At 51.6% G+C, this 27,295-nt stretch overlaps 1 protein-coding gene across 1 annotated transcript in view; it reads right to left on the reverse strand.

Annotated features, from left to right (window-relative positions):
* Positions 1 to 285: 285 nt before the first annotated feature.
* The window catches only part of FAM20A (FAM20A golgi associated secretory pathway pseudokinase), a 50,930-nt gene continuing 23,920 nt past the window's right edge, over positions 286 to 27,295 (reverse strand). The window contains exons 2-11 of the mRNA XM_075903987.1: positions 24,573 to 24,757; positions 23,615 to 23,665; positions 20,716 to 20,794; positions 17,732 to 17,824; positions 12,254 to 12,369; positions 10,064 to 10,244; positions 9,411 to 9,520; positions 7,141 to 7,222; positions 6,614 to 6,673; positions 286 to 2,563 (exon numbers count right to left, since the gene is read on the reverse strand). Of these exons, the coding sequence (XP_075760102.1) occupies positions 2,299 to 2,563; positions 6,614 to 6,673; positions 7,141 to 7,222; positions 9,411 to 9,520; positions 10,064 to 10,244; positions 12,254 to 12,369; positions 17,732 to 17,824; positions 20,716 to 20,794; positions 23,615 to 23,665; positions 24,573 to 24,757 (1,222 nt within the window). The 3' untranslated portion in view covers positions 286 to 2,298. The remainder of the gene's footprint in view (positions 2,564 to 6,613; positions 6,674 to 7,140; positions 7,223 to 9,410; positions 9,521 to 10,063; positions 10,245 to 12,253; positions 12,370 to 17,731; positions 17,825 to 20,715; positions 20,795 to 23,614; positions 23,666 to 24,572; positions 24,758 to 27,295) is intronic.

Below are 27,295 nucleotides of genomic sequence, written 5' to 3' on the forward strand. Positions count from 1 at the left end.
TAAAAATGACCCCCCGGATTTGTCCTATTTTTCTGCAGTACACTAATGTCACCAGTAGAGGGAGATCTAACTTTGAGAACATTCAGTCATGCCTTGAATAACTACATTTATTATAACCCAGTCGCTTCTGCACTAGAAGCGGTGGGGTAGGAACAACACCAGCATGCAGAGCTCTTTTCAGCACAGCTAGAAAGCAGAGAATCAGTTCACTGCTTTACATCGAGAACTGCTTTTGTAGTAAAGTACAAAGTGAAAACAGTGGATGAATTATGACTCAAGCCAGGCCACTGTTCTTTGGTTTATTATCTTTATTAAATTAAAATATTTAAGGAAGTTTGTTTTAATAAGACAAAACAGATCTAACTTCCTCAAACATAAAAATCATTGTGGATCTGTGTTTTGCTTCCCCACATGATAGATTAACAGAGATTTACCACTAACGTTGCCACAGAATCCCAAAGAAGATGTTAGCTTTGCCAAAACATGATCCTGATTACTCCAAAGGATAATTAGCGTGTTGTGGACCTGTTACAGTATGTTGACGTCTAGCCAATTTAAAATGGTTCTGAAGCTTAAAGTACAGTCCCAAGGGAAGCGTGGGTGGGAGAGGGACAGATTTGATTGAGAGTTGAGATTAATCTTCATTTTGTGCCCATTATCAATCAGTACAGCTGGTCCTCAACTTATGAATGTGTTACGTTCCGAGCACTTGGTCGTAACTCTATTTGTTCGTAAGTCGGAAATACATGCTTTTGCATACAGCCGCGCTGTTCGTAAGTGCGGATGGTGCGTTCATAAGTTGGGGACCGGCTGTAATGGGGTTAATGGGAGGTTGGTTTTAAGTGCGGATGGTCGTAAGTCGATGCATTTGTAAGTTGGGGACTGGCTGTATTGAAAACTCCCTTTAAATGGCAAATTTCAACTAGCAACATAACTAACCCTGAGACAGCTTGCTGAAAGCCGGGTTACGAACTCTAGTTGAAATCCATGTCTTTTTTTTTTTTGGCAGAGGCTTAATGTGTCATGTGATCAATTCAAATTCTCAGCTGACAGGTGTCAAACGTTCTATCCAGTCAGCCACAGAATACAACGGTGTTGATAATTTGACACAGATCATTAGAAGATGAGCAATCACTCTCAACTGCTTTCATTAGGTTGCCAAAAAAGCTCAACTCCATCATTCTGAAAATGGTGCAGGGTGGTAAAGATTCAGTTTGCAAATCAGTTTGCCTATAGAGGCAAGGGGAAGATGACCACGCGTCTAAGGGCCTTGGAGGAATCCTGGCTTTGATTTAGTCTCCAATTTCTAAGATACTTGATCTGCAGAGGGGCTATGGAGAATGATGAATCTGTTGCTAGCTTCCGCTGTATTCTGGTGGGCTGCTGAACAACGGCTTAGACAAATGTTGGTTTTTAAAGCTGTTCCTCTGTGCTTGTGTTCACCGGCGAGAGCACCTCGTGCTTAGCAACCCAGTTCTCAAGGCAAACACCCTCTTGGCTGTGTGGATTTCAGTGCTACATCTTTGTCAAGCTCTTTTATCTTTTCACAGAGCTGTGCTCCTGGGGCCTAAAGAAAACGAATGCTAAGTTGACTCTTCTTGGAACCCCACAGCATGTTTCCTCTTTCTGCCCTTGTAACATTAGCTAGAAAGCTCAAATATTTGGCTGGGGGAGGGGCTGTGCGCCCCACACCTCCTGTGGAGCTGCTTGTCAGTTTAGCTGTGGCTGATGGAGGGGTTTCTGATGGCATGATTAGTGGCCAGGCAGTGCTGAGCTGGCCCCTGGGCTGCCTTGACTTTCCGGTGACAGAGGTTGCCCTGGCTTGCCATGGGGAAGGCCCCTCTTAGTCCAGTGCTTCACCTCGCTCTCAGAAGCTGGCCCCACACGCTTCCTGTCAGTGTTGCTTTATTCAAGCCTCATTCTTGGGTTTGGTGTCTCTCGGGGGCAGGACTCGGCTCTGGGGTAGCTACAGTAAAGCAGTGCCCCGGCTCCTCCCAGGGGCTGCACAAGCTACAGAGCAGATGAGGCCATGCTGAGCCACTGAGGGGGGAGTAGCTTGAGGGGCAAGTCTAGAGGCCAAGCCTGGGCCTACAAGTGTACTTGGCAAAAGTTGACCCCCTGCCCGAATGCTGGAGTGGTGCGCTCTTGCTGAGCAGTGTCCCCATACGAGCCCCGTAGGAAACCGAGCTCTTCCCCTCGAGTCCCACAGGCTTGTGTAGGTGAAAATTATGGGCAATTAAAGTTCACCTGCTGCCTCCTAGGAGCTCTTTCCTGCCCCCCAAAGGATCTGCCAAGTCTCTAGCTGGCTGGCGTCACTCTGTCGAACAAGGGCATTTCCAGCAGTTTGGTGTCATTTGCTATGACTTTGTCTTCTCCGTGGGTCTCTATGCATTTCCCCACAGTCTCCAGGATGTGCCCCAGTCGTCTGTCCAAAGCCAAGAGGTGAGGTTCCGTGAGGACGGGCGCAAGGTGATCCAGCAGGAGGGATTCCCTCATTATGTCACTGAGCTGGTACTCGGGCAGGGCCAGGAGCTGCAGGCGCAATAACGTCGTCCTCTTGATTCTGGGAAAACAAGGATGTGGGTTAGATGCTTTTACACCAACTGCCTGTATCTTCTGGGCAGCAAGCTGCTGCCACGGCCCAGCCCTGTGCAAGTGGGCAGTGGCTCAACTGGGCTGAACTAGATGTTTATGTTCCAGTTGTTGCTGGGGGAAAAAAAGAGTAGGGAGATGGAAATGGACCTAGCTCCAGAACACTCGCTTGCTTTCAAATGTCCATGTGTAATGGGGCAGTCTTAAACGGGGATGTGGAAGTGTAACTGTGAACACACTTAACGGTTACCCACAGGGTCCTGGTGTGCAAGGGGGCCTGGCTTAAAAGCTGCACACTCCAGCTCCCAGAGAGCTGCCTGCTCCCCTCATCCCCTGCACATTTTAACATCCCTAGTTTTAAAGAGACTTGAGCTGAGAGCTGCCAAGCCAGCAATAGGTAACCCAAGCTAGTGATTGAGCTGGGTTAATGGCCCTCTGTCTCAGTGGACCGCAAGATTGTTGTAACCCAGGTGATCTCCTGGGAGAGGGTAGGTTTGCTCTCTGTGCTGGTGTATCTAGAATTTGCAGGGTGTGCCGACAGAACCGTAACGTGCTGAGATTGGGTACAGAGGGAGCACATGCCTCTCACAGTCGATGTATGCAGTCAGCCTTTCCCACACTTCACGGGCCCTTGCTGTACAGATGTGTCTACTGGTAGGAAAAAGCCTATGCAGACAGAAACCAGCAGCATCTAGCAACCCTGCACGTGGGTAACGGTAAACAAAGGATCTGAAGAGCTGCAGGATGTCCACCACTGCGCCAGGCTCTTTACCAACCAGGAGAAGCACCGCAAGGTAGCCGACTGCTGGTTTCAGTCTTACCTCTGTTTGGCTTTAGCTTTTCTTTACTGGGCCAAGGAACCACTTTTACTATCTAGCTATAAAACCTCTATGTGCATTGAGGGCACTCTGTACGTGATGGCAATACGTCTTCGACACACAGACTAGAGCATATTGTGACCGAAGTCCCTTCACCTGAATCTAGCAGGCTCTTTAATCTACTAGGCAAAGGCATAATACAAAGCTGAAAAAATGCAGAAAGGGGAAATAAGTTGTCAGTGCTAAATGATGAAGGACTGTGACCTTTGCAGTTGCCTAAGTGTGGGTTGCTGCTCCGTTAGTTAGTCATTAACACCAGCAGGCTGTCCTTTTACAATAGAGTTGGACTGGATTGTCAGCAGTGCAAGCAGTGGATTTTACTCGTGTGAGGATACGGTCTATGCTCTAATGCCATGTTTCTCAACTTTATATATTAAAAAAAAAAAGTACCCCTTTAAAAAAATCGAGTACCCTCAGGACCTACAGTTTTCAGACACATGCCATTTTTTCTACCATTGCAACATATTTGTTTAAACAACTTAATTGTAGCTGATGGGCGATGAAAATTTTGGGTGTAAAAAGTACAAAAATAATAAAATGCTGTAAAACTTAAAACAACTCAGTTTTCTCCAAATTTCAGTTGTTGACACATCCCCCGCCCCCAACTTCTCTTGTGTACCCCTAAGGCTACTCGTACCACTGGTTGAGAAACATTGCTCTAATGCAGCCACAAGTTCTTGGGCTTTATGCTGGAATGAGTGGCTGAAATTCTCTGGCCTGTGTTACACAAGTTCAGACTAGCTAGTCGGAAAGGTTCCTTCTGGCCCTCGTACGTATGACTCACTTTTGTGCTTTTCTAGAGAGCCATTTTACTCTAATAAAATAGGCTGGCCTTCCTGGTGGGCACAATGGGTGTTCATCCTTGCTGGTGCTTGAGTTGTACTCTTGCTCTGTTATGTAGTTAATTAGCTCTTGGAAAGTGCAGGGGGTAGCTTTTGTACCAGCCATGTTGTCCAAAGGAAGCCAATTAAAAATGCCCGCTGGCTGGTGGATTTGTGATGAGGGGAAGGATCCAGCCTATGAAGATACTGCAGTTCTGGCCAAGTGGTGAGGCATAGTTAATTTCAATCACACAAAGTAGAAATTCATGGGAAGGATTTACTGAAACCCTCTGACTTGCAAATTAAAGTCTCACTAGGTGTGACTAGCTGCTTTTAAAATCAGACCTGGCTAATACAAGTGTACAAAGCGACAGTGCCATTAGCATCTCAGGGCTGAGATGCAGCAGAAATGGCAAAGAAATCGGTTTAGCCATTTCCTAAAAAGAAACCACAGGGACCAGCAGCTCTTGCTGTGGCTTTTAAATGTAACTTTCACTGCTTGATTTATGTGAATTAATAAGGGAGTAGCTGAGAGGATTCAAGTAGGAAGTGCTTGTCTATTTTCCTACCTAACAAGAGGGCAAAACCAGATTGATTAACTGTATCAGGGCTACTCAACTTTGTAAGCTTCGGGGGCCACAATGATCCTCTCGGCACATGCTGAGGGCCGCAACTTAAGTGTGGTTGTATACACATGCAAATATATATGCAAATAGCTTCTTTCACACTGACAGGTATGAATACAAAGACTAAGGCAAGACTACGCAACACACAGGCCCCATTTAAGTCAGTTCTGCTGCTATTAATAAAATGCAATATTTACCCCATTTCCACCCATATGTCAGCACTTTTAATGAGCAATGACAGTCCAGGAATTTTACTAAAACACATATCAACAGAAGACCATTATATTGACTACTTTTTTATTTTGGCTCCCAGCCGTGGGCCGCGTGTTGAGCCCTGTGTAAACCTAAACTGTACCATAGGCTGCATGTTGAGTAGCCCTGAACTATATCAAAGTCCTCCTAGACTTATAAAACTGGCAGGATTCTAAAGAATTGGGTCTGAAATTCACCTTATGCCTTCATTGGTTGACCATTTTGATGGATAAAAGTAAATCTTGATAAGTATTGTTGTAGTTCTAAAACAAAATTCATAGTTGCACAAAATAGTGGACATTAAATCCTTATTCCCTGATTTGTATTGATTTTTATCACAAAGAAATTGTGTGTGTGTGTGGGGGGGGGGGGAGTGGAGGAGGATGTGGTTCAAAAAGCTAAAGCTTCATACATGTTAAAACACAATTTGTCGTCATCCTCCGTTGCAATAGAAAAAGGAAATAGCCTGAAATCAAACTCTGATAATTTCTCAAGTAGTGTTTTTCAGATGTTGCCTGTCTATACATTTTGATTGTTGAGGTGGAAATATTTTTTTCATTGGTTTCTGCATGTGCAGTGAAATCCATTTATATTGCCATTTGCTGAGAAAAGTCAGGTCTACTCTTACCCCCAGGTTGATGAGCTAGAGATCGATCTCCCAGGGTTTGATTTAGCAGGTCTAGTAAGGACCTGCTAAATTGACCACAGAGAGTGCCCCCATTGGCTCTAGTACTCCACTGGGTCACAAGAAATAAAGGAAGTCTGTGGGAGAGTTTCTCCCATTGCCCTCCCACAGTGGGCATGCCACAGAAATTTGACCTAAGGTATGTTGACTCCAGCTATGCAGGTCTGAGGGCCAGCGTTCTGTATCTTTGGTTGACTTTCCTTGATACTGTAGACCTGGCTGAAAACTTAATCCTTCCAATCCTATGCATAGATTAGCTACCCAATCTTTAGGGAAGAAAATGTAACCATGCTTACTTAGTGAGGCTCCCTGTCCCCCTCCAGTGGCTCCAAGACCAGCTAGTGATTGATGAGCCTGCAACAACCTTGGCTCAGAGGGATGTGCCTTTTAGCTCATGCAGTAAATGCTGGAGCTCCCAGGTTTGATCTCCGTGGCTACCAGCTGTTGTGTTACAAAAGCAGGGCTGTACTACACCTGTTTCAAAGCGGTGCTCTTCTGCACCAACAGTGTCAATCTCAGGAAGTACAATGTAGCGCACTGCAGCAGCATAGAGCTTAATGCTCTAATATTGTGCTGGGTAACGCCAGAGCCTAGTACCCTGTGGAGTACTAGGATAGACTATGATAGTGGTGTAGGGCACAATGCCGTGATAAAATAATACCTCAGCTCTCCTCCCAAACTCCCTTGGTGCAGTGGAGATGATTATCAGGGTCAGAGTAGCCAGCAAAGAAGAGTAACCAAGTTTGTCATGTCACTTACATGCAGCACTGGGAGAGCGGAGCTAGGATGGATATTTCGTCATGGGAATGTCTTCCGAAGCTAGGGACAAACAGAAGACAAGGGGTGAAGAGTCGGTACCGCCACCCAGCTGGGCGCACAACTCTGCCTGGAGGGTCTGATCCTATCTGAGCTGTGTTCAGCAGAAGGACTCAGTGCCTGGCTGGATCAGCCCCTTGGTTCACTAATAGACTGAAACAAAACTGGCCATGGGACGTGCTGGAAAGACTGAGGGGCTGAGGCCTGCAGGAGCAGGGCTGTTACAGGTTCAAGGGGGCTGGCAAAGCTGGGTAGAGCGGATCTGCATTGTGCCTGCCCAGACATCTGCCCCTTTTGAACCATTGTACCATCTGCCCACCTCTCAGCTTCATTCAGCCTCACCTACACCCCCCAGCACCTTTTTACCCTCCCTCCCCCAGTACTGTCTACACCTATGATGCCTGGCACTCAGCCCCTTCTGTGTGTCCACCTGCTGTCCTCACATTCCAGATGCCCTGAAAGTCACTTACCCTCTAGCGTTGTCCAGGTGAATGAGGAAGCCTTCGTCCCCGAATTTAGTGAACATTTCATAGTGATGCCGGTCCATATTCCCTTGGGGGAGAGAAAGCGAGGAAGAGAACGTACTGCTGTGGCCGTGCACAGAGTCGGGAGCGAGCACCCTTTGAACGGGCCAGTGTGCAAGTGCTGGTGCTGTCACTCTTGAGCAAGGGCTGGGATATTTGTGCAGCACCAGCTGGTTTTACCAGACAGGCATAATAGCCTGCTCTTCACTCGTGCCGCCAATCCAGACAGTCCATCTCAAAGCGCTTTACCAGCTGAGAGGCACTTACCTGTCTGCTGGCTAGTGCAGGGCTTATGTGATCCTCCTCACCACAGTGTGTCAGAATCTGAGCGTGCAGATTAGCCCCCTTTTACAGAGGGGGAAAATGAGCTACCCACGGCGGTGCCCTGCAGCCGAGGCTAGTGAGTGGGCCGCCTGTGTGGCCCCTCCTTCGTCTTTGTGGGCCACAAGATTGAAATGGGACATGTGCACCAGGTATGACCCCAAGAATAAGGTGAAATACTGCACACTCGACTCCCCTTCTCAGCATCCTGGGCCAAATTAAATTGCCAGCAAGAGTAACGAAGCGGAGGGAGCGCCCGGCTCGCTCAGTGTTGTGTGCAATCAGCGTGCCCCTGCTGTCAATGTGTCACTTCTCATTTCTCGACCCCACCCCCTCTGCTGCAGGCACTGCCCTCACCCCACCCCTTCCCTCAAACCCCCACCTGCCCTCTTCCCTTCTTCCTCCCCCGAGTGCCCCCGTCCCGAGAGCCCCCTCCCTCCCAGCATTTCCGGAGCACTACGTAGCAGCGCTCGGGAGCTGCTGGGAGAGTGGGGGAGGAGTAGGTAAGCTGAGGGCACCCAGTGCAGGAGAGGCACTGGGGAGAGCGGAGGCAGGCGGCATGCAGCCTGCGGGCTGCCTAAGGGGCCTAGGCTCCTTTTCCAGGCTTTTCCTCCCGGAGGGTGAGTGGAAGACAGACATCTGCCTAGGCCAAGGGCACGCAGTTACCACAGTACAGAGGGCGTATAAATTCCTGGCTGGAAGCCTCTGGGCATCTCTTGTAACTGTCTACATTCATTGCCCTCAACCTGGCCGCCAGGGTCTGACATGGGAGACGAGGCCCCCGGGGGGCAGACTGCCAAGGGGTAGGGGCTCTCCTGTGCTGCACCCACACTCCAAAGCTGCCACCCCAACCCCAAGCGCCTGTCGCTGCCGGAGCAGAGCTAACACGGGTCAGGCAGCAGGCTCCTTCTCAGGCTTCTGTGCTGGCCCCTGCTGAGCGGGGCTGCGTGGAGGGGAAGCCACCAAAGAACACAACAAACTGAAGCGATGAGGAAGAAAGAGAAACGCCCCAGAGAAAAGGGTGGGCAGGAAAAAGACGACGTAGCAGAGCTGATAAAGCAGAGGGGAGCTAGAGCAGTTGTTTCTTAAACTTTTTAAGACTGAGGAACACCAAACCATTTTTTTTACGAGGAACAGCAAGGATTTTTTGTTGAACAAAAAAAAGAGGAGGGTGAGGAAAAGTTATTGACAAAAAAATAAAAGGGGTCGGGGGGGAGGGGTGTTATTGAGCCAAAAAAAAAAATTACCTGCTCCTTTAAGGGTGGCCATTTTTAACTCTTGTTCTCTGTGGCACACCAACTGCCTCGTGGCACACGGATGGGCCGCGGAACACATTTTAAGAAACACTGATAGAGGATGTCGGGCTGAGGAGATATTTACTAGCAAGGCAATTGCAAAGGTAGCTCCACTAAAGAAAGTCAGAGGCTCTGCGTTAGCCCTGTGTGGAAGGGGCTCCCATGGGCTCCGGCAGGTACATTCCTGTCCACCCACCAGTAAACACTGTGTCTGGTGTGTCCTGGCCCTTCTGGGCTCAGCAGTTTACTGCCCCGGCCCCTCTGGGCTTGCTATGCACGTTATGAAAGTAAAAAAATATTGCTTGAGCCCGGACCCGCTTTCATTACAACTGAAGCGCTGCCCACGTCCATGGGGACTCTGTTGGCTGGGCATCGTACGCGCTTGGGGCGAGACGGGAGCCTCAGAACGGACCTTTGTCTTGCAAATTGCTACGGAGCCAGGGTAAAATTGGGAACGTGGCTTCTGAGTGACCTGGGGGGCAAGGGGTGGGAGAGGGGAGATAGACACAGGAGGAGGAGGTGAAGGAAGATGGAGGGAGGCGAAGGGAAGGGAGCGGTGAGAAGCAGAGCACTGGATGGTTGTTATTCCGCTCATCCTACCGATCAGGAAGTCAAATACGGCCATGTCGATGATGTTGAGTAGCCGGTTGCCGCGGTTGTAGGGGTAAATCTCCCTCACTGTGTTGCAGTAAAGCGGATTCACTTCCCACCTGCGGGAAACGGAAGGGAAGCGTGAAGGGCAGCGGCAGCCTCGCAAGGCGGCGTCTCCCACTGGTCACTCAGTGGCAGGGACACGGGCGCGGTTAGCCCAGCCAGCTCTGCCCGGCCACGCTGCCGTCCGCCGGGAGAACGGGCAGCACGGCGGTGCCAGGGGCTTGATTCAAGGCTGGCATACCGGTGACATCACTGCTATGCCAGCTGCTTACACCGGGGCTGAGTTTGGGCCAAACGTCTCCTCGGCGCCCACCACGTCGAGCTGGCTGCCCTGCGCGGCAGGCTTGCTCGTGTCTTGGCCGCCACAGGGAGATCCCCCAACCCCAGCTCCTCTTCAGGAGAGTTGAAACTGCTCCTACCTGCAGCATCCAGAGGGGCACGGGGAGTGATTCTGCACCAGGCCCTGGCCTTAGGATCTGGAAGGCCACTTGCGGGCAGCCTCTGAGTCTTGCTGCCCACCCCCATCTCACCCCCTTCTTGATGCGCCTTCCGCTGCACCGGAGCAAGAGTCGGAAAAGCAGAATCATTTACCCACTTACTCCTCTTTTCCAGCAAACGAGTAGGACCGGATCCAGGGGTTGGGGATGGAGAGTCTCGGGGCCAGGTTGAGGGACGGCAGGAAAGCAGAGAGGGAGCCCTCCAGCAGGTGCGGGTTCCCACACACGGCATATTCCGTCTTGCACATGTACGGGCACTTCGCAAAGAAACACACGTTGCTGGCTAGGGGACGAACACAGAACCAGGTAGGTAACATCACACATTGGCTGTTGTAGATGGGCATCGCTGCTGGGTGGGTTTGGAATGGCTCAGCTTTGGGTCATAGGCCCTACACTGCCAACACCCAGTGGAGAGTCACCTTCAGCTCATGTGCTACAATGGTGTCCATGCATCAGGACTGTTACTGCCAGGCAGCTCTGAGTGATCCTGACATTCAGCAAGTCCAAGGGCCACTGATTTATAATAATAATAATTGCCCAGCTGCTCCGAGGTTTGGGGGGCAAATTTTGCCCCATCCCCCCGGGAGCATAACACCCTCACTATGCAACTGGCCCCGCCACCCCATGCTGCCACTCCCCCCCCCCCCCGGCTCTGCCCTTGCCCCGCCTAATCCCTCTGAGACCCCACCTGTGCACTGCCCCTTCCCTCGAGGCCCCGCCCCTGCGCTGCCTTTTTCCCCAAGACTCCACCCCCTGCTCATTCCTCTCCGCCTCCTTCCCCTGGACCCTTGCCCGGGGAGACTCTGGGTGGGGGGAGGACATAAATCCTGTAGGAAAGCTGCAAACGATGGAAGCAAAACATGCAGGACCAGCCCCTCTGCTGGGGTAAAGTGGAGTCAGCGGCGCTATAACCATGTACATCGGCTGAGGATCTTCTGCAGGGGCGGGAAACCTTTTTCAGGGCAAGGGCCACTGGCCCACAGGAAAATCAGTCGGGGGCCGCACACAAGAGGGACACAACCAAACCCTCATGGACATGGCCCCCGACTGAGAAGGAGAAAGACCCCCCCCATATTCCCCTCGCACACCTGAGCCAAGGGAGGCCCAGGCTAGGAGATTTTTGTGTGTGCTTCAGCCCCGGGGGGAGGAGGGGACTGACGGGGTGGGGGGAAGGAGGTGGGCTGGCGTGCCAACGTGGGCTCCCCAATGCTGGGAGGGACGCCCTGAGCCTCAGGGGCCAGATCCGGCCCCCAGGCCTTAGGTTCCCCACCCCGATCTATCCAGAGAGCGAGAACGTGCGAGAGAGCACTGCCCTCTACAGGCTAGAATGTGAATGTGAGCAGCGAGTTTAGTCCACCTGTTACTCCCCATTTCATTTCTAAACAGCTACATAATAATGCTACAGGCACAGATCTACACAAATAGAACATAAGAATGGCCAGACCGGGTCAGACCAAAGGTTCATCTAGCCCTGTATCCTGTCTGTCGACAGTGGCCAATGTCAGGTGCCACTAGAAAGAATGAATAGAACAGAGAATCATCAAATGATCCATCCCCTGTCACCTAATCTCAGCTTCGGAGAAACAGAGGCTAGGGACATCCTCTCGGTCCATTCTGATGACACGCCATTGATGGCTCTATCCTCTATGAATTTATCTTGCTCTTCTTTGAACTGTGTTAAAGTCCTGGCCTTCACCACATCCTCTGGCAAGGAGTTCCGCAGGTTGACTGCACTGTGTGAAGGAAAACTTCCTTTTGTTTGTTTTAAACCTGCTACCTATTAATTTCATTGTCCAAGTTGGGAAGTCAAGTACTCAGACATTAGGAAATGCCAGACTGAGAGCTGCCTTTGCTTAATTCAGTCCCCTTGTGCACGTGCATTGCAATACAGTCTTTAATTACACAGATAGAATCCAGTTCTCCAGCTCAGCATTCAATTAACTGTTGTGTTCACTCCCTCTGGGGCATCTGGCATTGGCCACTGTTGGCAGACAGGATACTGGGCTACATGGACTGTTGGTCTGACCCTGTCTGGCCATTCTTATACTCTAAATGCCTTCGCCAACCTTTCTCCTCCTGCAATACCCTGTCTCCTCCACCCTGTGGCTCTGACTTGGTGGAAGATGCTATCACAGTATTTCTATAAACACGTTTCATGCAGAGTTTGAGCTCTCCAATGCAGCGTCTTGTGCACACTTCCTCTGGCCTCTCGCTCTTCCTGTGTACGCCTCGTTCCCCATCCTCCTGGGACCATGGCGTGTATTTGTAAAAGGAACCCGCCTCTCCACATACCGGGGGAAACGAAGAAGACGCTCTGTAGCATCTCGTTCTTTGTGACCTCCAGGATATCCTTGGTGACGTTGATCAGCCTTCCGATGGTGGGGGGGACCCGTCGGAAATCCAGGATCCTGAACAAAAGGGAATGAGTGTCAGTCAGAGAATCGTGGAAGATGTGGAAGAGAGAGTATTTCTCAGCACATTGTTGGTAAGGCTGGGAATCTGCCCAGCAACTCAATCCAGACCCTCTGCGGTGTAAAGGAGCCTGTTTCTATTCTGAAATCACACTCCCTTTAAAGCCTGACAACTAGAATCTTTCTTGTGTGCTCTCCAGCAAACGAGCAAGATCATCGTGTCCTCCAGACCAAAAGAGGTATGGTCTGGGATTTGTTGTTTTGACAGCTGCCCTCTGGAAGAGTTTGGGGACATTTTGGCTGCTCTCTCCAGGATCTGCTGTAATTCTAAGCATCTTTTCCCCGGCCAGTTTCTCTCACGTCTATGTGTTTGTTGTCTCTTTCAAGGGTCAGAGACACTCCACCGCCCTTACCGACCTGCACAGCATTGTGTTTGTGTTACAGCACAGAGAGTGGGAAGCTGGGAGGGGCTTGCGCACACCAGGAAACACTTAGCCTATTATCTCAGCTGATTCATCTCACTTATCTCACTTCGGATAATCAAGGGCTTGGGGCAGAGGGAATTTTTAATGCCGACTCTGGGAGTGGAAACCCATTCCTGAGTCAGTAACCACTGGGCAGGCTCAGTAATGCCAAGAGGCAAACGTTGAGCAATGCACTCAAGTTCCAAAACTCAAGCACGAAATTGGATTTAGCTTGTCAGTTACGGAGCAATTAAAAAAACAAACAAACCTTGTGTTCGGAGATCTAGCGTCTTTCCTCTACAGACGTCAAAGCACTTTAGAATATTAGAAACATAGCCCAGGGCTTGTTTTATAGATGGTTAAAGTGAGTCCCAGAGCAAAGTTCCCTCTAATTGTTCCCATCCATGTGCGGAATACATTTTGTTCTGTGCACCAAGGCATGTGTGGACGTGCACCACCAATAGAAACTCATGTTGCCAGCTGTAGGTGCTCTACTAATCAGCTGAGCGGCACTTGACTCTCTTGTGTGTGGCCGCCCAAATGCTCAGCTTAAAGGGAACACTGTCCCAGGGACGTCCCATGGCACTGAGGCACAGGAGCTACCTCCAGACTGCATCCCTCTGTTGGCAGAGAGATGCAAATCAAGCACTTCGAAAGTGCAAATGAGCTCGGCATTTAAATATCCTGGGCTTCATTTGCATACTCACGTTCGGGTGCTGTGCCGATCACGCGCCCTTTCGAAAGTGAAAGTAACGTCTCGCTGCGGTTCTGCCGACAGCGGGGAGCTTTTTCGGCAGATCCTGAACTCCTCCAAAAATGAGGATCTGCCGTAAAAGCTCCCCACCGTCGGTAGAGCCGCGGCTAGACGTTACTTTCACTTTTGAAAGGGCGCGTGATCGGCACAGCCCCCGAACGTGAGTATGCAAATGAAGCCCGGGAAATTTAAATCCCGGACTCATTTGCACTTTCAAAGTGTCTAATCTACATCCCTCTGTTGGCAGAGGGGTGCACTGTAGTTTAAACACATCCAGGGAGGCTAAATGAGTCCCCCGCAGGCTGCAACAGTATTTAATAGCAAAGCTAGAAATGGAAAGAATTTAGCTCCCCAGACTCCCTGGCCCAGGTTTTGAACGATCCGGCTACAGGCCTAACATCAGCCTTGTTCATCATTACAACTGGAATTGTGAAGATGATGGAGCAAAGCCGTCACATTTGGCACCTCTCTCAGTGGAACCTCCCCTAAGGGAGAGGAAAGATGGCTTCTTTCCCCATGGCTTTTCACCTAACGCTGGGAAAGGGTACCCGCTTACTGGCAGTGTTCCCCGTAAGCTGGGTGCTTGTGCAGCCACTGAGGAGGGAGTCAGATGCTGCGCAGGTGATTAGCAGAGCGCCCACAGCGAGGTTTTGTTTTGTTTCTCCTGGTGGTGCACATAACAATTTATTCTGCACATGGATGGGGAAAAAAATCCACACATGAATGGAAAAGGTTAGAGGGAGCATTTTAGGTTAGCCCCCCCCCCCCCCTCGGAGGAACAACCCATTTCGCTGCGGGCGTGCTGCCAACAGAAATAGCGCCGGTTTAATTCAAATCAATGAAACCCGGTTTAGGTGGTTGCACACAAAAAGGCAGTGGTTTAATTACATCGGTGCAACGTTGTGTGTGATGACCAGGCTTCACACTCTAAACAAGCTTCTCCAAACAGTCCCCTGCCTTCACTGGCCAAGAGTGAGCAGCCTGACTTTCAAAAGTGCCAGAGGGGGGCTGACTCTGGGTGCTGTCCCAGGCCCTGCCCCCACTCCACCCCCTTTCCCCAAGGATCCATCCTGCCCTGCCTTTTCCCATACCTGTCCCACCCTCGCCCCACCCCTCCCTGTCCAGTTCCACTCCCTCCCCTGAGCATGTAGCATCCCCCCTCCCTCCCAGGGCCTCCGGAACACTGCAAAACAGCTGATTGTAGCGGATGGGAGGCACATGGAGGGCGGGGAAGGCACGGATCCCCAGGGCCTGCTGGTGGGTGGGAATTGCTGGGGAGGGAGGGAGTTGTTGAGGGGCTGCTGGTGGGTGCTCAGAACTCACCAGTTTTTCCCGGGGGATGCTCTAGACCCGGAGCACCCACAGAATCGGGGCCTTACAGCTTCTGCTTCTCTCTGCTAAGACAGGCCAGCTTGTGGCTGCTTTTGGAATGAAGACCCCTGGTCTACTTGGAACTGTCCTGAGACCCCTGGCTCGTTTTATACGGGGCGTCCGCTGGGCATGGGATGGAGCCTGCCACATTCGGACGGGTAACTCGGAGACGAAAGGCGCTCTCCTGTGCCCAGCCCCCAGCGAACTGAACTTGACCCGAGGGAAAAGAAGGGGAGGGCTGCCCAGAGCCGCGTTCTGCCTTCCCGGAGCTCAGTGCGCAGCTTGAAAGGAGCTGGCCAGTCACTTCAGCGGGACGGGCAAATTGACAGGGCGGAGAACAGGCCTCGTGCAAGTCTGCCTGCAGCGGCCGCGCCTGGGACAAACGCTCCTGCCTCCCTTTGTCAGGGCTTTGCTCCCTGTCCCAGCCAGTGAAAGGGACTCAGAATCACCTGGGCGGTGAAAGGGCCTGATCTCCAAAGGGATCCCACCTGCTACAAATTCTTACTGACGTCCCACGAGCACTTCTCAGGACCAGGCCCAAATTGTGGAAGGAGCAGGCACAAGGCGCACCTGGGGGGGGGGGGGGGGGGGCACTGCCTCGGGGCCTGGAGATACAAAAGGGCCCAGAGCTTCAGCCCTAGATCCTTTAAATTGCTGCCAGAGCACTGCAGTGTCTGTGGGTTTAGCAGGCTCATACTCAAACCACTGAGCGACCCATCCCCCCTCCCCACAGCCCCCCTCCTTCTGCCCGAGGCCCAAAGCAGCCTCCCCCCTTGCCCATGGGCCCGGTGAGGCTATCGACCCTGCTGGCTGCAGGTTTTTCCCACACTGCAAAGTTGTCCCCTTGGACAGTCTTTGGAAATGGGCCTGACTCTAAAATGGAAACACATCTGGATCGAGCAGCTGGCTCTCTCGCCCGCCACAGAGCAGTTAAAAACCCGGGATCCAAACAGCCCCCGACGGGGCGGGGGAGTGAAATCCCGAAAAGCGGCAGTTCGAGCCCGGAGCCGGGGCCATCGGCTCCCGCAGGCGTGTTGCACGAAGGACGCACTCAACCCTGGCTCGGTCTGTGCTGCCATGTGGATGAGCCACAACAGCTGGGACTCTCCTGGTGTCCCCTTTGGGCCGACAGCTTCCAGAATGGAGTCCAGCCACTCACCTAGCTCCGGCCACATGTCACGGCCACTGCCGTTCCCAGACATTGCAGCCTAGCGTGGGCCTCCCTGGGCAGGGTTTGCGAAGCAAGGGAGGACAGGGAGAACCGCCGACTATCTGGCATTTAGGGCAAGCAGAGAGTTTGAGTAGAGATGGGCAAATTGCCGGGCCAGAACAGTGAACTGGGAGTCGGGATGCCTGAGATCTCATCCTGCCTTTCTGTGCCTGTTTCCCCATTCATCCCATAGAGGAAACCTTACTTGCCTTGCAGAGAGGGTGCCAGCGCTGGAATTAATTAGCCTTTGTGAAGTGTTGGGAAGTCTTTGGATGGGGTACAAAAAGGGTCTATTAAATCCCATGCACCTAACTACCCTCTGGCTCACTCCATCCCCTGCTAGGTGGATTGCCTTGGAGCAACAACATAGTTCCCCAGTCGCTGACTAATTCACAGCAGGTAATTCAGCCTCAAGCCCAGCCGTGAAGTCAATAGGAATCGTTCCTTTGACTCCATTGGGATCTGCATCAGGGCTCTCGCCTCCTACCGAGAGGCCTATGAAAAGATGTTATGAATGTGTCAAATAACGTTTGCAAGGGACACGTTGGCACTGTGCATCCGAGGGCAGGCGCGGGTTGTGAGGACTGACAAGGCTCAGGTTACACAGTTAACAAGATACGTAGTGTCCAGGGGCGGCGGGTAATGTAGGCAAGAGAAGGCACAGCCTACATGCCTCAGCCACCGAGACGGTTGGGGCCGCGGCTCGGCAGCCCTGGCTCTCTAGGTGGACAGGAAGGATCGGTCTGGGGGGTGGGAGGGGCTTGACTCCAGGGGTGGGGCCTCAGCAGAAGGGGTGGGTCTGGGACTTGCCCTCCCCAGCTGGGCCTTTGCCTGCCACCCAGACTGGTCCAGATTAAGGTGGGTGGGTTATCTGAAATGAGTGTTCTCAGGGAAGCCACCCCTAGAGGGTACAGAGTCACAGTGCAGGCCCACCGACAGGGGGGAAGAAAGGGGGCAATTACCCCTGGGCCTGGTGATCCAAAGGGGCCTGGAGCTCCCAGCCGCGGCTGGTGTTCCTGGAGTCCCGGGCGCCTTTGAATTTCTGCTGACGTGCTGGAGTGCCACAGCTCTGATTGCTGGAGAAGGGGGAAGCCACAGTCTGGGTGGCGCTAAGGGCTGACTGCTCTTGGCCCCGCCTCTTCGGCCTTGGCCCCACCCCTTTGGCCCACAGCCCCACCCTTTTTAGAGGTGTGGATCTGCCCCTCCCTCCACTTGCCCTGTGGCTCGCGGTGGCTGTCGGCCCTGCTGGCGGAGCGTGTCCTTCAGTGGAGTGTGTGCGTGACATTGACACTGTGCGTGACGTTGGCCAAATGGCCACTCAAGTCATGCAACGCCCAACCCTCCTTCCTCATGTCAAAGCTCTTAGGCCCAGAATTTGACGTCTGTAGGAATTAGGTGCCTGTCTTTAAAACGCTTGCCCTTATTAATGTCCGTGAGGAGGAGTAGGGAGTCCACACTGTGACTTGGATTTCCCCAGGCCGCCGGGGGTTTTTAGGAGCTGAAGTAACGGCTTTTCTCCCTCAGAAGCGAGACGAGGCGCTATGTTCTGGGCACCAGTACCTGTCGAGGTGGAAGGCGGCTATTTCCGCATTGTGCCGCTGAAAGTCAACGAAGTAGAAACAGTCCTCGGGCGTCTCTTCCTCACGTTTCTGTCTGAAAGAAAGGAGGAGGTCACTCACCCGGCCAGGAGAGCACAACCCGGGACGGACGCGCGAAGTGGGAAGCGAGCTGTTCCGAAGAGCACAGGGCACCCTCAGCGACCTCAGGCTGCCCTGCGAGGTGGGAGCTAATGAACGACTTTCACAGAAGAATAAGAGCATCGGGCCACGGCCGCCGTTTCAAAGGCCCTGGGGACGGGCCAGGAATGACTGAAAGGAACAGCCGGATGGGGCAGGGCTTACGTGCTTATTGGAATGGCAGCCGTGGGTAGGAGGTGGCAGGTGCTTCTGGCTATCTGAGGTGCTTGTGCCTGTGTTTGGACCTGGATTGGCAGCCCCAGAGATGTTGGTGACTCACAGGGCAGGATCCACCATGGGACCAGGCTGCTTGGCCAACGTGTCTCACTCCTTACCACAGCTAGGGGGCTGAGGGTCTTGTTCTCCCTGCCTCTTTGGGTTCTAGGTCCTTCGGCTGAGACGGGCACCGAAAGACTTCAGGTTCGTCCGCTCTGCCACGGCGAGATGTGACTGCAGCAGAGGCGGTGAGGGAGGTGAGAATACACCCAGGGACCTTGGTGGGAGGTGGCTCTGTGAGCCAGCCATGCTACCCCGGCGTCACTGCTGTAGTTACTCAGTCTGCACAGCCTGCAACCCCACCTCCCGGTAGCACTGTCCACAGTGGGCATCGGTCCGTCAGCCACAAGACTGAGCTTGTTCCTCCCAGGCCACCAAAGAGCCTGAGTCTGAGTCTGTCTGGGCTGCCAGGGAAGCAGTGCCGTAGGCTGCATGAGCTAATCAGGCCTCCAAGCTCATGCATTGAACAGGAACGCGTCTGAAACCCAGCGCTCGCTGGCTCCCTCTCCTCACAGCAGGCGAGCCGAGACATCCCTCCCTCCCCGCCCCAGCTGAGCGAGCGCCTTTGGCCACGACACATTTTGCTTCTTGGAATGAACCGGGGAACAAGCCAGGGGGAACAGACAGCTAGAGGAACCTCTCTGATAAGCAAATAGTTGAACTCAGAATAGGGATGTAATAGTGTGGTCGATTAACCAATAAGCAAAAACGTATAGGTTCATGCTATGGACTACACGCATTCCCCTCCCTCCCCCTTGCCAGTACATTTTTTAGCAGCCTGGCTCAGTGCTTGGTCACATGGAGTCGGGGAGCTCAGGCCCCTCACCCCCGGACACGGGATGCTGCCATCCCACGCTGCTGCCTCTGTATTCTTATCGGTTCCCATGGCTCTACCCATGGGGACTAGAGAATAGTTGAGGAACTGATAAGAATTCATGAGGTGAATCGACTATCCAAGTAACCGATATTTAACATCCCGAACTCAGAAAAGCCCAGCCCGCCCTTCCGAGCCAAGGCAGTGCGCCGAAAGCAATCGGAATGGAAATGCACGGATGGGGCCCAAAGGGCTCTAAATAAAAGCAGAAGCCATTTCAAATGGCTGTTCAAGGCTGGCAACACCATGAGCGACGGCTTGGAAATATACGTGGGGTTTCGATAAAAAAAAATAAATAAATGAAGGAAGGAAAACAGGAATTCTGTTGGGAAGCAGCAGAAATGTACAGGCCTCGACAATCTCTCTCTCTCTCACACACACACACACACACACACACACACACACACACACACACACACACAAATCACTCTCTCTCTCGCTCTCTCTCACACACACGCACACACAAATCTCTCTCTCTCTCACACACACACACACACACACACACACACACACACACACACACAAATCTCTCCCTCTCACACTCACACACATCTCTCTCTCTCTCTCTCTCTCTCACACACACACAAATCTCTCGCTCTCTCTCTCTCACACACACACACAAATCACTCTCTCTTTCTCTCTTTCTCTCTCTCGCTTTCACACACACACACAAACGCACGACAGACAACACTGTCTTGTGTCGTCAGCAACGTAGGCTCCGTGGGTATTCTGGGGTTGGAGCACCTGTGGGGAAAAACTGGTGGGGGCTCAGCTCTCTCCAACAACTGCTCCCCCCATTAGTTCACCCTCTCCACAGCGCCTCCTGCCTGCTGGCAGACTGTATGGGTCAGCACCTCCTCTCCCTCAGCTGTGATCAGCCGTTTTGCAGCATGCAGGAGGCTCAGGGGTAGAGGGGGAGGAATAAGGATGCGGCACTTGGGGGAGCAGGGTGGAATGGGGCAGGAGGTGGAGGTGGAGTGGGGCTGGGAAGAGGTGGGGCAGGGGCAGGGGCAGGGGCGGGAAGAGGCATGGTGGTGGTGGGATCGAGGGCAGGGAAGGGGTGGAGTGGAGGCAGGGCCTAAGGCACAGTGGAAATTCGGCACCTATGGTCAGCAATGGGGAGCGAATAATGGTGCAATTTGAACAACCCGTGTAAAAACTGCCTTGGTTTTCCTGTGCCACGCACAGCTGCAGGGCGGCCGACACACTAGGAACCTCGGGCCCTGTTAAATCACCGGGCCCCGGGGCAGCTGCCTGCACACCTGTGAGACAGTGGGAGCAGCCAATGACAATTCATTTTTATGGAAGCCTTTTGAGGCACCAAGCCAAGGTTTGCTGAGTAAAGGAGACAAAGGATGCGACGGCAGCTCCCACATCCTTTGGCAACCCGCAGTATTACAAAGCCAGGTTCTCAGTGATTCATTGCCTCGCCCCATCTGCTCCGGCCTTCAGCCATTCACTTGCGTCATGACCCCCCCCCACTGAAACGTCTCGGGTTGTTTGCAGCCTGTGGTTAGATGCAGCGATTGCTCAGCTCACGGCGCCGGCGCTCAATTGCCTTTCTTATCGTGGAGCCCACCTTGCCTAACGGCGAGGCCAGTTTGGGGAACAGCGACTGCAGGGGAGTTAGAGCGAATACGTACGGTCACTCTCCTTACCTCATGGGTTTGAACATGGCTTTCCCAAAGTCCTGGAGTCTCAACACCAGCTTCAGGTGTACCCCACTGGGCTTCACAACTTGGGGTGGGGGAAGAGAATAAAACAGAGTGGGATGTGATTTGACACTTGAAAAAGACTTCTTAAGCACTGTTTTGTAGTAAAGAAATTCGTCTTCCTTCTACGCATGAGTAAATCTCCTAACGCAGTATAGATACAATGACTCATATCAGCTGGTCTATTTACTGGTAATTTGCTGCTGCAGCTCACCTCTAGTTTTTGCCACTGTAATTTCCCCTGATCCTGGCTCTATGATAGGCAGACTATTTTCTTTAGCATTTCTTTGTGGAGAGCTGGGACCAGCCACTGTGCTGGGTTATCTAAGTGTTACTTTTGCAACAATGTTCCCACTCATCTTTTCCATCCACGTGTGGATTTTTTTCCACCCATGTGCAGAATAATTTTTATATGCACCGAGTCTTGTGTGAATGTGCACTACTCATAGAAACACAAAACTTGGCTGTGGGTGCTCTGCTAATCAGCTGGGCCACATCTGAATTTCTCCTCAGTGGCCACACAAGTGCACAGCTTAAAGGGAACACTATTTGACACCCACTGCAATGTAAACTGAATTTCATGCTGGTGACAGCTGCCAGCTGGTTTAAATCCTGAGCGAGGGGGCGGAGCCTACCTAAGACACAGACGCCCCACCCCTTCATTTAAGGTCACAAGATAACATGATCTTGGTGACTAATTGACTATTCATTATTCAGTGGTAAATAGGTCAATGGAGGGATGATAGGAGTTACTATAGAGAACTTTCTGGGTGTCTGGCTGGTGAGTCTTGCCCACATGCTCAGGGTTTAGCTGATCACCATATTTGGGGTCGGAAAGGAATTTTCCTCCAGGGTAGATTGGCAGAGACCCTGGAGGTTTTTCGCCTTCCTCTGTAGCATGGGGTACAGATCACAGCTGGAGGATTCTCTGTATCTTGGGGTCTTCAAACTATTTGAAGGCTTCAATATCTGAGATATAGGTGAGAGGGTTATTCTAGGAGGGGGTGGGTGAGATTCTGTGGCCTGCACTGTGCAGGGGGTCAGACTAGATGATCACAACGGTCCCTTCTGACCTTAAAGTCTATGAGTCTGTGGCTACGTCTAGACTGGCATGATTTTCTGGAAATGCTTTTAACGGAAAAGTTTTCCATTAAAAGCATTTTCGGAAAAGAGCGTCTAGATTGGCACGGACACTTTTCCGCAAAAGCACTTTTTGTGGAAAAGCGTCCGTGCCAATCTAGACGCGCTTTTCTGCAAAAAAGCCCCGATCGCCATTTTCGCGATCGGGGTTTTTTTGCGGAAAACAAGTCTGAGCTGTCTACACTAGCCTTTTTGCGCAAAAGTTTTGCGCAAAAGGACTTTTGCCTGAACGGGAGCAGCATAGTATTTCCGCAAGAACACTGACAATCTTACATGAGATGTCAGTGCTTTTGCGGAAATTCAAGCGACCAGTGTAGACAGCTGGAAAGTTTTTCCGGAAAAGCGGCTGATTTTCTGGAAAAACTGGCCAGTCTAGACACAGCCTGTAAGTCTATGAGGTTGGGCCAGGCAGCTCAGGATTTGAGTGACAAAGCTCCATAGACAGCCCTGGAGAATGCTTGTTCTCAGAGCTGGTGCAGCTGGGTGTGGGGGAGTGTGTGCTTCCCCCATGCTGCTCTGTGAAGTTGTCTCAGCCCCAGCCCGGAAGGGGTTGAAGGGGTTAATGCACATCCATGGTTGCTCAGGGTCCGACTCTTAGCTCATTAAATCAATGCAGAGACTCCCAATGCGCTCCATGAGCTTGGGAGAAGTTCCCTAGTTCTTGGCCTCTCCTGCAGTGATCAAAGGAACGGTACCAGTGAGTCCCATGTGTGGTCAGGTGCTTCTGTGATCTAGACTCAAGTTGAGTCAGGCCACCAGCTCGCTTCACAAAGAGCCAGCAGCAGGATAAGGACTTTGGTTCCTCCTCCTCGTAACAGCCTCAAGTACCTAAAAGGGCGTTACGAGGAGGAAGGAGAAAAATTGTTCTCCTTGGCCTCTGAGGATAGGACAAGAAGCAATGGACTTCAAATGCAGCAAGGGAGATTTAGGGTGTGTCTAGACTACTGGGATTTTTCCAAAAAAGTGGCCTTTTTTCGAAAAATCTTTACCTGCGTCTAGAATGCAGCCGCGTTCTTTCGAAAGTAAATCGAAAGAACGCGGCGGCTTTTTTGACCGCGGAAAACCTCGTTTTACGAGGAAGAACGCCTTTTTTCGAAAGTGCTCTTTCGAAAAAAGGCGCTATGTCATGCAAACGGTGCTTTTTCGAAAGAGAGCATCCAGACAGCCTGGGTGTTCTCTTTCAAAAAAGCGGCTTGCTGTTTTGAAAGTACTGGTTGTCGTCTAGACTCTCTTTTTTGAAAGAGGCTTGCAGTCTAGACGTAGTGGACATTAGGAAAAACTTCCTAACTGTCAGGGTGGTTAAACATTGGAATCAATTGCCCAGGGAGGTTGTGGAATCTCTATCACTGGAGATTTCAAAGAGCAGGTTAGACAAACATCTGTCAACATTGATCAGATGGTGCTTGGTCCTGCTGTGGGGACAAGGGACTGGACTTGAAGACTTCTTGAGGTCCCTTCCAGTTCTAGAGTTCAGTACTGGCTTGTCCGGATTTGCAACTTTCACCTTTATTTTTTAAGGCAAATGAAGTGGGAAATGTTCATGTGGGAGTCAAAGAAAATTCAGAGCTATTATTTCTTCTGCAAGCTTTGCATGTTACAGAATAAAAAAAAGTTCTCTCCGTACAAGGGATCAGGTTTGCCAAGTTACCTAGTGCCAGGAGGTAAAATGAGGTTCAAGTAACAGGGACGCAAATGAATCGCTTACTCTGGGTGCAGTCACAGGCTCCTAATAAAGCTTTCTCGTCCTGAGTGTAGTCTGCAGGGAAAGGAAAAGCGGTTAGAGGACTGCTCACCCAGAACCTGCACTCTGCCATTTCCCAACAGCTACATCCGGAGGTCGGTGCTGCTGCCGTTAGCCAACCTGACACGTAGCAAATGCAATGTCCCGGGGTCAGAGGGGTCTGGTGTCTGGCTCAGTGCAGCCCTCAGAAAAGGCTGAGTCGGAGACCGGTGTGACCCCAGCTTCTCACGGGGGACAATGCCCCTGGCAGGAAGTCTCAGAATTCTGTTCAGCCAACTCGGCTTGCACGGGGGTATTAAGACAGCAGGGCCCTGCAGGGTTTTCAGCCTTTATTTTCTGAGGCCACCCCGACATGTTATATAAACTCCATGGCTCAGCTGTGCCTCAACCCCTGTTTTTCTGCATAGAAAAGCCAGCTTCCAGTCCTAGGCCCCAGTACGTCTACTGCCAGCCCTGCTTGGCAGACCTGAAACCGGCTTGCGGCCCCCAGAGTCCTGGTTTAGAGCTACCCTTGGGGCTAGGGTGAGCTTGTACTATGAGACCCTCTCCCCTCATCAGGTTTCAGAGCCCAGGCTCCAGCCGGCGTGTTTACACTGCTATCGGTAGCCCCGCAGTCCGAGCCGGAGTCAGTGGACCCCGGCTCTCAGACTCGTTGCCGTGGGTCTTTTATGTGCCGTGTAGACCCACCCTCAGGCACTTGGGAGCGGGAAAACCTGAAACTTGTTTTTCCTCTTCACACCTGTTACTGAAAGATGCCAGTTACGTTTTCAGTTCTGTTCTGGAGAAAGTTTCATACAAAATGAAAACAAAACCTCCAGGCTTGAAAATATTCACAAAACTTTTTTCTTTTCGTTTACAAAAAACGTTTTCATTCAAAAGGCTCCACCCCGCTTGTTGCATGCGAGGCAGTGGAAACGCTTACCGGCACTGACGGTGTTCAGATCCCGCATGTCGCGAAGGAGTTTGTGAACGGCAGGGCTGGATCTGGGGTACAGCCCCTCGCGGCTGATTCCCAGGTGGAACTGGAGCCAGCTGGCTTCCCGCCCGAGCTGCAGCATGGAGTCGGGAGATGTTAGGTTGAGCTCCTCAAGGTGAAGCTTATGTCTCCTGAAAAACATCACACGATGCCATGAAAAAGAGCGTGCGCTGCATGTAAATCTGTAGTGCTCTACACCCAGAGACTGTCGGTTTTCAAAGAGCTGGGAAATGCCGTGAAGCTACAAGTCCATCCTGGACAGAGCTTGCCAGCCAGAAATAGCAACTTGCCTTAAGAGATTGGGTAGGGGTTATGATCTTGATTTCACAGAAGGGGAAACTGAGGCACGGGGCAAGCCGTGTCAAAGATTACTCAACAAGTCTGTGGCAGAGTTGGGACCAGCAGGGTCTCCTAAGTCAGCCCTGTACCTGGGCGCCTGTCTTGGCCACTGGGCTTTGCTGCACGCCCTGCCACTGACCTCGTTGCTACCAGCCCTGGCTGGAGCTGCACTTCTGACCCTGGCTTCCCCCATTCCCAGCCAGGCTCTCTGGTCCAGTGATACCCATGGTGCTGCCAGACCACGGATGTGGCTGGACCAGAGAGTCCTGGATTTTAGAGTTTCAACCTGTACAGAGAGAGCTGCAAAATGAAAAACATCATGGCTGCATCTAGACTGGCAAGATTTTGTGCAAAAGCGGCTGCTTTTGCACAAAAACTTGCCAGCTGTCTACACTGGCCGCTTGAATTTGTGCAAGAGCACTGATGTTCTAATGTAAGTATTCTGTGCTTCTTGCACAAATACTTTGACGCTCCCGCTCAGGGATAAGCCCTCTTGCGCAAGAATACTTGTGCAAGAGGGCCAGTGTAGACAGGCACCTTAATTTTTTGCGCAAGAAAGCCCGATGGCTAAAATGGCCATTGGGGCTTTCTTGCGCAAAAGCGCGTCTATACTGGGCACGGATGCTTTTGCGCAAAAGCATCCGTGCCAATCTAGACGCTCTTTTGCAGAAATACTTTTAACGGAAAAACTTTTCCGTTAAAAGTATTTCCTCAAAATCATGCCAGTCTCGACTCAGCCATTGATTAAAGGAGAGAAAAGGCCAGATACTGCATCTGTTGAATATTAATGGGCAAACTGGGGATAATGGGGCTTCCTTAGCATACGGGTGTTATAAGGTAGATTCATGAAAGATCATGAGGCGCACAGAGACTGTAATGATGGGGGGCACGGAAGCACCTAAGACAGTCATTTTGAAAAGGGCACGTTTCAGAGACTAGCATCACAGGTCTGGAAGAAACCTTGTGCCTTGCTCTCCTGGCAGGATTAAGTATTATCTTGCCCGTCCCCGAGAAGTATCTGTCTAACCTGCTCTTAAAAAACTCCACTGATGGAGATTCCACAACCGCCCTAGGAAATATATTCCAGGGTTTAACCACCCTCATATCCAAACTAAAACTCCTTTGCTGCAATTCAAGTCAATTTCTTCTTGTCCTCGCCTCAGAGGCCAAGGAGAACAATTTTTCTCCCCCCCTCCTTGTAACACCCTTTTAGGTACTTGAAAACCACTATTGTGTCCCCTCTCAGCCTTCTTGACTCCGGACTGAACAAACTCATTTCTTTCAGTCTTCCCTTTGGGGACATGCTTTCTAGACCTTGGATCATTTTTGTTGCTCTTCTCTAGACTTCCTCCAGTTTGTTTACATCTTTCCTGAAATGTAGCACCCAGGCCTGGACACAGTACTTCAGGTGAGGCCGAATCAGCGCAGAGCAGAGCGGAAGAATTATATCCTCCGTCTTGCTCACAGCGCTCCTGTGAATCCGTCCCAGAAGGGTGAATTTTGCCATGTGCAATAATAGCTTTGCTATTTCCCAGCTCTTTCCTACAGTGATTGGGGCTGGGTTGGCTGTAGTGACTCCTGCTGGCTGTTTGATAGATTCATCAGGCCCCGGGGCAAGGTGGGGGAAGGGGCTCCATGCTCCAGAAGGGGCGTGGCTTCAGGTGGGAAGGGGCGGGGTTGGGTGCAGCCAGCCCTCAGCACCATCCAGCATGTGCTGCACCCCCAGCCAGCTCTCAGTGCAGTAGCCACAGTGGTGGCTGGAAGCCGTGGGCCCTGTTGAATCTCCAAGTCCTGGGGCAGTCGTCCCCTTTGCTCTCCCCCACCAGTGGGTCTGCAGTTGGCACTTGTTTAAATCAGAGCCCTGCGATGCTGGTGGTTTTGCAGGGGGTGGAAGGAACATTTAGTTTGCTTACAAGCTGGGGAATTTTTACACTTGCCCTCTCTTCCCTCCAAAGTGTTGCTTTGAGAGTTGGATTTAAAAACTCCCCCCTCCCCCAAATTCAAAGCCAAACTCAGTGGAAACAGAATCACGGCTGATGCTGGGTGGGAACCGTGAGAACCACAAGTTTTACATGCTTTCAAGGCCATGCCCTTAAGCTGCCCAAGCTTGCTCAAAAGACAGTTGCCCTCCTTCACACCCCCTGAGTCACCAACAGCAGCAGCAAACTTGCTTCCAGTGACTGCTTTGTAAATAACCAGTCATACTCCTTCCACCTGGTTGGGGGTTTCATTGCAGTTGTTTCTCAGAGCTCTGTTGTAACAAAGTCCTTTAGGGCCAAACCCAGTGGGAAACAACTGTGGTTTCATTCACGAATGACTGAAAAGCAATT

This window comes from Pelodiscus sinensis, chromosome 20 (genome assembly GCF_049634645.1).
Source record: "Pelodiscus sinensis isolate JC-2024 chromosome 20, ASM4963464v1, whole genome shotgun sequence".
NCBI classification, from domain to species: Eukaryota; Metazoa; Chordata; order Testudines; family Trionychidae; genus Pelodiscus; species Pelodiscus sinensis.